At 41.7% G+C, this 14,448-nt stretch overlaps 1 protein-coding gene across 5 annotated transcripts in view; it reads right to left on the reverse strand.

Annotated features, from left to right (window-relative positions):
* The window catches only part of RAVER2 (ribonucleoprotein, PTB binding 2), an 85,619-nt gene that overhangs the window by 10,450 nt on the left and 60,721 nt on the right, over positions 1-14,448 (reverse strand). Inside the window, exons 6-11 of one of the 5 annotated variants that reach the window (XM_031968974.1) lie at positions 11,975-12,057; positions 9,620-9,727; positions 9,109-9,220; positions 6,844-7,073; positions 4,830-4,941; positions 3,226-3,371 (exon numbers count right to left, since the gene is read on the reverse strand). In XM_031968974.1, coding sequence (XP_031824834.1) covers positions 3,226-3,371; positions 4,830-4,941; positions 6,844-7,073; positions 9,109-9,220; positions 9,620-9,727; positions 11,975-12,057 — 791 coding nt within the window. Of the gene's footprint in view, positions 1-3,225; positions 3,372-4,829; positions 4,942-6,843; positions 7,074-9,108; positions 9,221-9,619; positions 9,728-11,974; positions 12,061-14,448 lie in introns of all 5 variants that reach the window. The other 4 variants (XM_031968976.1, XM_031968972.1, XM_031968975.1 and 1 more) reach the window with 4 other exon arrangements.

Below are 14,448 nucleotides of genomic sequence, written 5' to 3' on the forward strand. Positions count from 1 at the left end.
CGAATGACTTCCTTCTCTCAGCCTCGTTTTTCTCATTTGTAAATTGGGTATTTACTCACTGGAAATTTAAACAAGAGTTTAAGTAAAATATTTCAAAGAAATGAAAGCATTATATAAATGCCGATTATTGTTATTAAGGCTTTGCAGTTGAAACCAGATTTATTCAGATTTATCATTGTAGTTTTATAGATATTGATATTGAATAAATTTAAGGAATTCTTTTAAAAATTATTATTTTATTTTTATTTTTTATTATTATTTTATTTTCTTATTTTGCATTTGAAACAGAGGTTATCATTTTTCTGTGAAAAAAGGAAATTCCTAAGTGCCATCGTTCCTGAAATAGAACCACCTTCTCAGCCTCACAGCTGGGAGATCACTGCTTTAAAATTCTAGCGTCCCACCTGCCAGTGGGAACAACAGTGCAAGAGATCGATGCAAAAAGCCCCAGGTAACTTTGCTTGTGAGTTTTATATCCTAAGGTGAGAGTCATAGCGCTAACTAATTTCCCAACACAAGGGAATTTAAAGCAAACCAGGAGGCCCCCAACAAACTTGGGAGAATATGAAGCAAAAAGATTCAGCAAAAAAGCTTCATTTCAAATCCCATTGAGGTCAGCAAATTTGGAGGCAAGCAGAGCTCTGAAACATTAACTGTGCTGTAGGCTGGAAGCCCTTTCTAGTAGAATGTTTGAGTGTGAACACATATGGGAGTGTGTGTGTGTGTGTGTGTGTGTGTGTGTGTGTGTAAAACAAAGCAGTACTGTGGGCAGGGTAAATAATAAATACAGAATCAATAATTCTGCAACCAATTGTGGTGCAAAGTCAAAATGACATGTAGGGGAAAAGACACACATTGAAAATTGTCTTAGTCTAAGTAAATGGCCAGAGGCAATGGTGAAGAAGTATGTTTACCTATAATCATTGAATTAAATCATTTAAGACATAAAGATCTGGTCTCAAAGCTAGATCTGAATTCAAATCCTGCCTCTGATATTCCTGGCTGAACCCAGGCAAGCCAGTTAATCTTAGTGCTCTGGGCAACAATTTGAGACTCTTAAGTTTTAAAGAAGGTGCCAAAGAGCATCAGTGAAAGGAGTTTTTTCAGCTAGGGATTCCATTTTCTATCTCTAGGTTCCCTGGTTGCATTTGAAAATCCCTCCAAAAGGGCCCCTTGTTCAGCTGTGTTCTTGGCCAGGCTGGGATGGGGTTCAGCCAGACAAATAGCTAGGATACCAGAAAAAGGCAGATGATCTCCATAGAGAGGAGGCTGCTTCAGAACCCAGGACAGCGGGGAGCGGAGCCAGATGCTCCAGTCTAAGAGCGACATTCAGAGCTGTTTCATTTGAGACTCCTGGTGACCCGACACGTGACAAAGTAAGGTTAATGGGATTCTACATTTAGAAGTCTGGGGAGTTCACCACCTAAGATTATACTGGAGTCAGAACAGATGTAGCCAAGTTGACATAATCCACCTTTTGCACCTGAGAAGGCTTCCCCCCTTTCCTTATGATTTGAAATGATTTTTAAATATTATTATAAATAAGAAGAGGTAATCCAGTAGACCTAGAACACTGGACTGGATTCAGAAGGCCTAGATTCTAGAATAGTGTCTACAAATAACTCACCACATGATCTGAAACAAGTTATCTTACTTTTGAGGGGACAGTTTTGCCATTTATAAAAAGAGAGAGTTGGATAAGACCCACAAAGGCGTTAATAAACTCATGAAATACCTATTGTTTTCTAATTAAGATTCTAGAAACACTTATCTGTTGGAATACATGGGAACCACTTGACAGTGGCTGCTGGAGATCCAACCCAGAATGGATCTCCTCTTGTGAGAGGATGAGACAAGGAGACTGAGAGGCTGTTGCTGTTCTCTGACCTCCCTCCTCTTCCTTCTGCCTCCAATTTATCTCATTCTTAGTCCGCAACACCTGTCAGCAAAGGCTGCCCTGCAGCTCCTTCAGATACTGTGATCCACAACTGTAGAGGCTCTCAGAGAATTGACTGTCCATTAACACTTATCCTTCCATATATTGAGACTGAAGAGGTAAACTAATGCTTGCCTGGGACCCTTAATGTTTCATGACTAGCTTAGCCCCAAGCCTAAAATGCATGTATCCCCCATTTCCCAAAGCAGAAGAACCCCAACATGCATCGTGAGTCCCATGGAAAAAACCACAGCAACAGAAAGCTGCACCCCGAGCCTTAAAGAATGTCCAAAATGTCCAACTAAAGCCAGTTTGATTTTCTCTTCTGTATTTCCAGCACCTAGAACAGCGCCCGGCACAAAGGAGGAGATTTGTCAAGATCGGCTGATGTTAATTCTTAGCATTGCATTAAATGCCCTCTGCCAAATCAGGGACAGTGATTGGGTCTGTGATTTCTTTTGTACAGGGTACTCCCGGGTGAGGAAATTCTCTCTACCAATCAAATCAGCCCCCTTTTGACCACTTATGGTCTCAGCCTTTTTGGCTCCAATCTGGTGGAACCTATAGAAAGAATCTATAGATTCTTTCTCGGAAGCATTTTTTCAGATGTATAAAATAAAATACATAGGTTTGCAAAGGGAGCCAGTTATATAAACTAGTTAATATGTTTAAAAACATGTTCATGTCTTACAATTCCAAAACACTCATGACCAAAAATGCTATATACGTCCAGAGAAAAAACTATGGGGTCTGATTGCAGATTGATGCAAACTGTTTCCACTTTTTTGTTGTTTTGTGCCTTTTCCCTTTTGTTCTCTTTCTTTTTATTTTTAACAATATGATTAATGTGGAAATGTATTTAATGTGATTGTACATGTATAACCTAAATCAGATTACTTGCCATCTTGGAGGGAGAAAGAAAAATTTGGAACTCAACATCTTATAAAAGCAAATACTGAACGCTATCTTTACAAGTAACTGAAAAAAATCAAACACTATTTACAAATTATTCCCCTTACACACACACACACACACACACACACACATATTTATATACATTCACACACACGCGTGTGAATGAAGCCTTGTCTTAGAAAGGTGTCTATAACCCTGAGAAGTTATTGATTTGCTTAATGTCACAGAGCCAGGATATATTAAAGGAGCAACTTGAACCCAAGTGTCCCTGACTTTGAGGGCAGCTCTCAGTGCTTCCTCCTTGCTCAACAACTATTTATCGATCTGATAGCCTAGATTCTCCCAGTATCAGGAAACCAGTTTTGGCTGTTTACCTGTGAATAATCACCAAATTGCTGAGAATAATTAATGTAATTTTCCAATGCATGTTGTGATGAGGTTCCCTGAGAGATGGCGTCCAATATGTTGCTTGCGATTCCAGTCTGGGGGAGAGCGCTCATGGCTTTACTTGCAACTGGGGCTGAAAGCAGAAGTGACAGGCTTGCGTTAGGGCCAAGAGCACGACACTGACACTGGGCTCATTGGGTACCTACTGGAAAATGACACGACCTTACTATAGTCACCATATCTTTAAATCAGACACAGATCAGCATTTACCAATGTGAGGTAACCATAGACTTGCCTCAAGACATCACAGAATGACAGAATTTCAGGCTCTGAAGGGATCTCAGCCGCCATCCAACCCAACACATACATGAAATCAATCTCTGATAAAATGTTGTCCAGTTCTGCCTGGAGACCTCCGGAGGAGAAGGTACCACATCTTCTGAAGGGCTCGTTATACTCTGGAACAGCTCCTATCAGTGTGGATGGAGCTTTTCCTGATATCAGGTCAAAATGAGCCTCATAGTAGCTCCTACCTCGACTTCTCAGTGTCCCTTCTGTGTCCAGATTTGGACTTATAAAGTTTGACCAGGGCAGAGGACAAAGATACTGTCTCTTCTTTATTCCCAAAAGGCTCCTTAAACAACTCAAGATGGCATCTGCTTATGTTTCCTATAGTATAGAACTGGCTTTATTTAGCACTGTCTAATAATGGAACCCTATTGAAATGCAACACCTCAAGTCCATATGTTTCAAATTTTAAATTTCCCATTTCAAAATGAAATTCTTATATAAAAAAATTATCCCAATCACATAAACATAATTTACCCTTTTTCCTGACTTAAAATCATCATCTATTGTACACACTGCAGCACAGTAGGTTTTTTATTAACTCTCTTCCTTCAACCGTCATTTTGGCCTGTCACTGGTACACCAACGGTCCTTCTTTTTGTTTGTTTGTTTGCTAAAGTTGGAGAATTCAGATTATCAATGTGTTAAAAATGTATATTAAAGTAGAGTTAATAAGTTACTGATAAAGGACCCCAGGCTTCTGCGGTGGAAAAACCATGCAAGAGTTTTTGAGACAACTACTTTAGCAGATCAAGACTAGTTCCTAATCCTCCCCCTCTGCTGGCTTCATTTCTGCTCTGATCTGTCCAGCTGAGGTTGAAATAAGTCAGATGTCTAGCTAAATGTAGTGTTATTATATATTTATAGGAACTGGGGGGAGAAGGTCATCATATTTTCCCTCTGGCATTAATCTTCCACCACATTACTGCAAGGATACACTGGAGAATCTCGGCTGCAGATGTTTATAACAAGAAAAATATTTTCCCTGCAAAGGAAAATTCTATGGGAGCGCCGAGATGATTTTTGTGGGAAGACCCACATCGCCGGGGTCAGAGCTTTTGTAACGGCTCCAAATGGTAAATGCTTTTGATGACAAAAACAGACATTCTACCTGTGCTCAAAGCTCTGGCTGGCCCACGTGCAGGGAATGGGAAGCGCTGGGGATGGGGAATGGCCCAGACAGCTTTTCGATGATGTTGCAAAAGGCCATAAACAGGTCAAGACAGAGAACTTCTCCCCTTACCTGGCAAACAGACCCCGGGCAATACACTCGCCAAGTTCAAGTATGGATTGGTGCTCAGCCGGATTTCTTTCGGTGGTTCCCCCAAAAGCGAAGTCTGATTCTTAGAGACAGTCTATTTTTAAAAAAGTGATTTATTTATGAAGACACTTTAGAGACCCAGTAAGAGAAAAAGCCTGCTTGGGGGTCACAGAAACAGAAAGAGAAAATGCAGAATCTGACCTGGAGCCCCAAATGCTGCTGAATACTTCTAGTGAGAGACCGTTCATTACCGGCTCAAGATAAATTGTTCCAATTTGAGTCCACACTATTCATTACAATGCTGATTTAAATCTGTCTTCCTGTAATATCTATATGCTGGCCCTAGTTTTGTCCTTTGGAGTTAATGGCCCTTTTTCTCATGCTATTTTTTTAAATATCTGAAATCCACCATCATTTCCTTCAGTCCAAGCGACCTCTCGGCAAATTGCCTTCTGGAGCTATTCTTTATATGTCTGAGTTTGAAGAGTTCCTTCTGATCTTATTCATCCTCAGCTCACTGAAGCCTCACTTGATCATGTTCCTGTAAAATGTGAACCTGGAAACAGCCCTACTCTGAAGTAACTGGGAAAGCATGTGGTGGGACTGTTGGCTCCCTTGACTTGAACACTAGCTTGTTCCTGAAACGGTCTAAGAGAGACCTTGTGGGACAGATGAGAGAGGGATGGTATGGAGTCAGGAACACCTGAGCTCATTCCTTTGATCTGGCAAGTATGAGGCAAGTTATTTCATCTCTCAGTGGGCTAAGGCTCTGAGCTAAAGATGAATCCTTGAGGTGTCTCAGAAGAGAGAATCTCCCCACTGAGAAGATCCCAAGTTGGGACCAAAAATAATAGTACATTTATATAGGCCTTTTTCTACCCTGAGGGTTCACAGCTTTATCATTGAGCTGAAGGCCAATTTGGGGAAGGTCTTGTATAGGTGCACTACAAACACCGGAATGCCCAATTATATCTTAAATATTGAGACACGTGACCTCTGCTGGACCCCTATTTCTTAAGACCTGAGAAAAAGAACATGGCAGCCCACCTAGCTCCCATCATACCAATTCCCCAAGTTTGGTCATATAATCTTGTAGTCTTGGAGGTAATCAGACCTTACTGTCCCCAAATGTACATTCATAACCATTCTTGCCAACTCTGGGCCCTTCTCGCCACCCCTTTTTGCCTATCTTTTGAGCGATTCCTTTGTGCTCCTTGGAACCTCTCTCTGATTCCCAACAAACCCCTACAGTCCCAGACTTTTTGGTTCTCATGTGTTCTATCTCTTCACTCCCACAGGAAGCAGCTGAGTGCTGCCAACCTATGACATGGGGCAGGGGATGAAGGACAGAGCTCATGATCAGGAAGACTAGAGACTGAATCTTTCTTCAGACACTTGGTAGCCCTGTTTCCCTAGATATGGCACTTAATTAAAAAGAAAAAAATTAAGTCTTTAATTAGGCACCTGCTAAACTAAGTGTTACAAATCCAAAATGTAAGATAATCTCTCCCCTCATGAAGCTAACATCCAATAGGGAAAGACTATATGTGTGTGTGTGTGTGTGTGTGTGTGTGTGTGTGTGTGTATGGGAAATCATTTCAGTAAGAAAAAGTAAATGAATAGTAAACGAGCAACTGATTAAAGCAATTGATAGTTTCAGTTTCCTTATTTGTAAAATGGAAATAATAATGACACCTTCACAAATAAGGTAATTTAGTTAATGTTCCCTGGAAACGATAAATTGTGATGGAAATATTAGCTACTATCATTATTAATATTCTTTTAGATACGGCTTAATATAATTATGTATTTGGTGCTGCTCCTTTTCATAACAAATGCATTATTATTTTCTTTTGAAATTCAAAATAATTATAAAGAAATTTTAATAACTCAATCCACGTTAAACTAAAGGTGATGTACTCTTATTAATTTCATGTAATATAATTAAGAGGAAAACTTATTTTTCCATCTCTTCACCTGCTCCCCATTTTCTTACCCCTGAACTTGCTTCGGTGCTTTGGGGCTGATTTTGTGGCCTGGGCTGACCCGTCCCCAGAGCTCCAGCAGCAGGAGTTGTAAAGCCCGGAAGATAAGTCTGTGGCCCTGAGACGGTTCCTTCTGTCGATCCCAATGTGGTCGATGGTTTGTCCTGAGAAGTACTTGGCCCCGGCCCACCTTGGCCAACCACATGCTGATTTGTAAGGAACGGCAGGATCCCTGCTCCTGCTGCGGTGAAGGTCAAGGGTACAGTTGGATTAGGAGAGAAAAAAAATCAATGAGAAACAGAAAGCCTTTTACAAGAAATATTTAGCAAATGGAGGATTTTGAATGCTATTAACTTATGACAGAAGCCTTTCAAATTCATCTTGTGTTTATATTATAGAAAAAATCACTTTCTTTCCTTCCCTTCCTCCTTCCTTTCTCTTTCTTCTTTTCTTTCTCTTCCTTCCTCTTTCTTTCCCTTCCTCCCTCTCTTCCTTCTTTTTTCTTTCTTCCCTTTCTCCTTCTCTTCTTTCCCTTTTCATCCTTTCTTACTTCCTCCTTTTCTCTTCCTTCCTTCTGTCCTTCCTTCTTCCTTCCCTCTTTTTCTTCTTTGTTTTCTTCTTTCCTTCCATCCATTTCCTATCCATTCTTAAGTATTTATTAAATACCCACTGTGTACTAAGTATTCCGTTAAATACACAAGAACGAACCAATCTTGGACCTTTACTGGGGGAAACTTTAGTAAATAAACTAGAGAGAGAAAGAGAACATAGGGGCTAATTGAGGAATACCAGGGCAAATAGCTAGATGCTGGGCTGCTATCTCTGTGATCTCAGCAGATGGGAAAGGCTACTTGCTCATTGGGAGGTTCCAGGCCTGAGACAGTCTTAGACGATCTAGACTAGCCCTGTGTTCAAACCTAACCCTGGACTCTTCCTAGCTGTGTAGTGCTGGCTAAGTAATTTAACCTCTTTCTGCCTCAGTTTCCTCCATGGGGAATAATAACATGGGGATAATATCAGCACCTACCTCCCAGGGATATCATGAGGATCAAATGAGAAATTTCCAAAGTATTTTGTCAAACATAAAAGGCTGCACTGGTTCATATTTTTGGTGCTGTGGTGGTGGTTGTTCCAGTTAATTGCTGTTGTCGTTGTTGAAGGAAACTTTCAAAAATCAATCACATCATCCATGTGAGTAAAGTCTTTTTGGGAGGGAAGGGCAGTGACAACTGAAAGGATCCCAAGGATCGCACAGAAAGTGGCATCCAAGGAGAGACAAAGCAAGGGATTCCAAGAGGTGGAGGAGAGGAGAAATTGCATTCTGGGTATGGTAGAACAGTCTATGCAAAGGCACAAGGCAGGGCATGGGGAATTTCTGTATAGGAAGGAGGAAGTTTAAGGTGCATAAAAGAATAAGGAGAATTAAATGAGATTTGTCTTTGAGGTTATGAACCCAATGATATGAAGAAAGATGGTGCCCTTGGCAGAAAGAAGGAGATGGAGAAGAAGGGGAAGTTAGGGGGAAGGAGAACAAGATTCCATTTGAATCTCGATCAGTTTGAGATGTCGATGGGATATCCAAAGGGATGTCATCCAGCAGGTACAGGGTAATTCCTGCTTTTCTGATGTCTCCTTATGTCATGGGGATGACCTTAGGGGTCTCAAAATTGGCCATCAAAATAAGCTGGAAAGGGTGCAATTATGAACCTGTGGTTCCATGGATGTCAGGGAGCTCCCAGTGGGGAGACTCCTTGATCAGTACAGATTCTGTAGTCATCAGTCGGTACAGTTGTCAGTGACTAACAGCCCGAATGTGACTTTGAGGCGTCATCACACTGTCTGTCATGAAAATAACTACCCTTCAAACCCCCAACACCTCCGTAATCAGTCCCCTGCCTCAATATGAAACTTCTTAATATTTTTAATGTAAAGAATTTTAGGGTTTGGTGTTCCTCTAAGACCAGATAATCAGAGGGTATTTTCAGAACTTCTTAAACTTTACAGAACAGCCCATATAACATTTCATTTAAGCCTCACAATAACTCTATGATGTAGGTGAAAAGATCATTCCCTATTTTACAGATGAGGAAACTGAGGCATACAGAGATTAACTGACCTACCCATGGCCACACAGCAAGGATTTGATTTCAGGTTTCCTGACTGTTCACCACTGCATTCCCCAACTCACTTAAAGAAGAAGAAGCTGAGGGTCACTTTTTAAATCTCCCACCTGACTTTTCAGGAAAAACGAAGGTATGGAAAGAGACACCATTTACTTTTATGTTCTTCTCCCCGGGGCCCCAACTCTGACTTGAGTGACGATGCCGCCCCAGCTCCTAGTGCCGTCTGAAGGACCATGGGAGGGGCTTCACCCAGTAATCCAGGTTTCTATAAAAAAGAGAAATCGTTTAAGTACTTCTCCTCCTCCTCCTCACAACAATTTTAAATCTGGTAAAAATAGAACTGCTGGGCTGGGAAGGGGGTGTTAATACATCTGGAATTCTTGCTACGGGGAATGCTACAGATGGTGGATCACTTGAGTTTGGGAGTTTGGAGGAGAGTGCCGTTGTAGTGGGGGTCCTGTGGGGTGGAGTGGAGGAGGGGCAGAAAGGGGAGGACCAGTGGGAGGCAAGGCAGCCCAGGGCAGAAACAGAGCGGGCTCCCATAATGAGCAGTGGCTTTGGGCCTGTGGGCGGCCTCTGCTGTAGCCCTGTTTGTAAACGCTACTGAGGAGCAAAAAGGGCAAAGTCCATTCAACAGAACGACTTAATTAAGTCTTACACTTACGCTGTTTGTATGAATATTCTCTATCTTCATCAGCTGCTGCTGGGCCAGTTGTAAATAAGAGAGATTCTGAAGCAATAAACGAGAGGTATTGCTCATAACTGAATTCTGCTAAAAAACGATGGGAAAAAGTCAATAACAAAAACATTTGCTGGCAACATGTGATGTTCACCAAGAAACCAAAATAACGGAGTCGTACGATCCCCACTGCATCCTAATGCCATTCCTTTTCAAGTCAGTGTGTACTTTACATAAAAGTCCACTTTCCTCAAAGGGTCCAAATCCGTATATCCCTTATCATTATTATTGTATTTATGTCCATTTCCAAAATATAAGACGCATGAGGAAAGGTGGGAGAATGGCTCCACACACAAAAATCAGTGCTATTAGCGATGCCCCCGACTTCCAATTCTAAGGGACAAATGGTCACAGAAGTATGAGAAGTAAACACAATGACTTGGTGCGGGGGGGAGTGGGGGGAGGAAGCTCACACCGTGCCAAAAGTTGCCAAATGGAAAATAGAATACTTGAGGAAAACTCACTACCTGTGGGACTCTTGGACACGTCACAACTTCTCATGAAAGGGCTGTACTAGGGTCCCTCCAGATTTGTGATCCCATAGGATCTGCTTCATGTTCTAACCAAATCCAGGTAATCATTAGTCATATTATCTTGTGAATGGTATTAAACAACAGCGATATTTGTAATACAACAGCAATTGGATTTGTATTAAATGAAGTTTGTATTCAAGACAACCTGTATTTATTTGTATTAAATACAAAGAAGTATTTAATGGGAAAGATGTTGGGACTAATTAAAATGTCTCATCTCCAATATTCGGGGAGCATTTTCCCAAAAGTTTTCCAATTGTTAAAATTTTCACCATATTCTTAAAGGCATGAATACAACTCAGAAAATAAGTTCAAGTTAGTGCATGCTTACTTATTGGCATGAGAACCAGCTCTGGGTTGATTGGGATTTTTTTTCCCAGTTGGTTGATCAACATCCCAAAAGGTATAAGTGATTATAGCAATCATGGACCATCAGAGCCATGGCTACACATTTCAAGATGGTTTAGCATAATGTCTGGCACACAAATGGTGCTTAATAAATACATAGCGATTGATTGACTAAATTGACATGATTTTTAAAAATTTTAACGAAGGCAAAATAACGTAAAAATACAAATGGGCTTCACAGTGAATAGAGTCTGGAGTCAAGAACTGAGTTCAAATCCGATTTCAGATTTACTAGACTAAGAGACCCTAAGCAAGTCACTTAAGCTCTGAAGTTCTAGACATCTTTCTAAACGTACAAATTACAGAGGAAGGGCCACCTTGCATCAAAAGAGGGAATTTCTTCCCTTGGGACTTCCCTGTGAAATCACTCTATGACTGTGGTGGTTGGGGTTTATCTAAAAAGTGATCTTTTGTCAGCTAAATACAGAAAATCCCAAGTCCTTCTGTCCAGTAGAGAGGCACTCTGGGATCAATCACCTTTTCCACTGGCCCCCTCACTGAAATTACAGTTTAACTTCAGCTTATACCAAGGACTGAAGTTCTAATCTTCCTCAAAATGGCTCAGAGGAGGTACAGGAACGATCCAACCCGGCCAATGTGCCTGACCGGGAGACCTTAAGACCACTCAGGAACAAAAGGCTCCAGTGTGCTCTGTGGCCCATACTTGAGGATAAACTCTGTTCTTCTCAGGAATAAAGGTAACAGACGTGGGTTCGGCTTTGCAAGTTAGGATTATTTTTGCTTCTTCAACTGCTCCAATTCTAAGAATGTGTGCACATTATCATACTTTCTGATGCTCTGGAACAATAATACATTTGGAGTAAAAGTCTCTCTGGAAACAAGCAGCATTTAGAACTGGCTGTGCTGCCTCCCTGCTTTCTCAGAGCCAAAGCATGAGCAACAAGCTGAACACTAGGCTGTTTCAGACTTTATAGCAATCAAGAAGTACGTCAATAACTGAATTATATTTTTCCAAGTCATATCTCAGAAAATAATTTTATTTTTCAATATTGTATAATTGGAATTTCCTGAGAACTTTAGCAGCTAATGACAAATTGTCGTTTTTGTCCTTTGTTCGTGACTAGGGAGGGGACAAATAAAAGCTTCTTAAAATCAGGAAATCTGATGCGCTTTAGTTCTGAGACACTTAGTGTGGTGGGCAAGAACATGAAGAAGAAAGCTGGAACTAGGAAGACCTGGCATCAGACCTTGATCAGATGCTAGTGGTATGCCACTTAACCCTTCGGGGCCCCCACCTTACCCAGACTTGGTCAGAGGACAGGTGAGAGAAGAGAATGCCCAGTACTCCCTAGGCCAAAATCACAGGTCTGGACCATACCTGGTGTATTTTATTCAGTTGCAAAAATGCAGGGGTGATGGAGGGGTTCACCAGATGGGGCAAACTGGGAGGAGCTCCAAGAACTGCTGGAAGAAAATGGCAAATTTCAGTTCCATGAAATGCTAAAATGCTTGTAAGACATGAAGCAAAAAGGGTCATTGGAGAGACAAATGGGCAAAGAATGGGCACACCCTCGTAATTTAGAAGTGGGACTTTGGAGAAGAGTCCACGCTCTTCCTTTTACAAATAAGGAAATTGAGATACAGAAGTCAGATGACTTGCCAAAGGTCACCCTGATGGTGGAATGTTTTCTTTTCTTTTCTTCTTTTAGCTTCCTTACTCCACTTAAACCAGGAGAGTTGGAAAGAGCCAGTGACGGCCTAGTCCAATTCTCCCAACTTAAGAGAAGAGGAAGGTGGAATCCATAGAAGGAGACGTCCCCCCAAGTCACAAAGCAGGTACATGGCAGGACATGGATGGCAAAGTGGGTGGAACATGAACAGAATTTGGTTTACTTAGCATTAAAAGTACCGGCTGGTTGAAACATGGGGTAGCTAGCTGGTGCAGGGGATGGAGCACTGGGCCTTCAGTTAGGAAAACCTGAATTCAAATCCAGCCTCAGACACTCAGAGGTTGGGTGGCCTGAGGCCTAGGCCCAATCTCTCTGGATCTCAAGCTGTCTCAAATGTAAACTAATCGATTTGATGTAATGACTTCTAATACCTCTCCCGGTCTGAATCTATGGTGATTTTTGAGGCTCCTTTCACTTCTGAGGATGACAGGATCCCTCCTCCCCTCCCAAAGCCCTGAACTTGATTCAATCTAACCCAGCAAATATGGCATGATGTACTTACTTACTGTGTGCTCATCAGCATTCAAAAATAGAGAATATTCCCAAGTTACACATTCAAATTTGTGAAAGTCTCGGTTCCTGAAAATTACCTTGTTTCTCCACATGACCATGGCTACAGCCCCAAGAATGTCTCTCTACCCATAACCCTCTAGAGTCCCAATCCTGGTCTATCTCTCACCTTTTCTTTAACCCTAATGATGCAAAATTGTGTTTTTCAAAATTTCCAAGCCTGCAATCTTTCCCCTAGTGGCCAAGGGCCAAAGGGAGCTCTGGATCCACTCTCCTGCTAGTGGAGCAGCCAAGGGGCTGCAGTGAAGGGAGCGGTGTTCCTAAGCATCCAGAATTTGCAGTATACATGTATTTCCTCCAGGAACACTCCTGCCCTCAGAGGCTTGCTTCAAGAGTATTAGGGGTACATATTTTACATGAACTACCAAAAGGGTTAAACAGGCCTTTGAGGGTCAGATCGGAACTTTGGCCCCCACTATCTATAACAATGGCTGAAGAGGAAAATGCATTCCCCATTCCAGACAACTGACTTCACTCACAAACTCTGAGAACAAACAGTTCCTTCGTTGCCTGCTGGCCACACATGAAGACAAAGCTGCACTTAGTAAAGACTGACTAATGTTGCTAGACAGCACCGCCGCTTTGATGGGGACAGAATGCCTTTTGATGACAATGAAAGAGGAAGCAGATCTGCAAGTTCACAAAGAGAAGGCGTAGCCAGCTTCTGACCTCTGCGAAAGTAAATGAGTAATACTCTGCTGTTAATCATTATCAGCTGCCTAAACATATATCAACCACAAGAATTATCTTTATGGTTTGATACTTATTGAATGCAGAAAATACTCCGCCTCCACATTCTAGGAAATGTGCCCCAGTTAGGATCCCTCCAAAGCATCATGGTAGCGTCTTGCCCATCTGTTGGGCAGAGAGAACCAACTCATTTAAAAAAAAAAGATTCATGTAGAAAGACTGGAAGTAAGGGAGGGGGAAAAGGATAAATATGAAAGTGTGGTTTGGTCCTATAAGAAGAGTGTTGCATGTTAAAGATCAGAATGAGCAGAAATCAGTGAAGAAAACAGCAATATGAGGAAAAGGGGAAGATCAAAGAAGGGACAGGATTGTTGCTTATTATAGAGAGGGCAGTGATAGCTAATGGCTGTTAAATTCTGATTTTCTTTGGCAAGGAGAATGATCTTGGGAGAGGAAGGAATGGGACAAAAATAATGAATGAGTGAATGAATGAATAAAAAGGACTGTACCAATCAATGGAAAATGCAAATACAAAAATGAAATAGCCCCTGATCTCAAGGAGTTTCCATTCTAATAGGGGAAGACAACATAAATATGGGGGTCAGAATTGGGAATGAGGTGGGATGTCAGAGAATTGGCTGCAAAGCCTAGGGATGGCCAGGAAGCTTCATGGCAGCCTGGTTCTGGGCAAGACGTGGTGAAAGCACTGATACCTATTCCCCTCTCCCCCAAAAAAGGAGATAGGAAAGCAAAAATGTGTCCCAGGTGCCAGATCAAAAGCAGTGGCAGGTGTGATGGCTGATTCACTAAGAGAATGGAGACCAGGAGATACCAAAGGGCTGGAAAAGCACAAACCCCTTAA

This window comes from Sarcophilus harrisii, chromosome 4 (assembly GCF_902635505.1).
Source record: "Sarcophilus harrisii chromosome 4, mSarHar1.11, whole genome shotgun sequence".
NCBI classification, from domain to species: domain Eukaryota; kingdom Metazoa; phylum Chordata; class Mammalia; order Dasyuromorphia; family Dasyuridae; genus Sarcophilus; species Sarcophilus harrisii.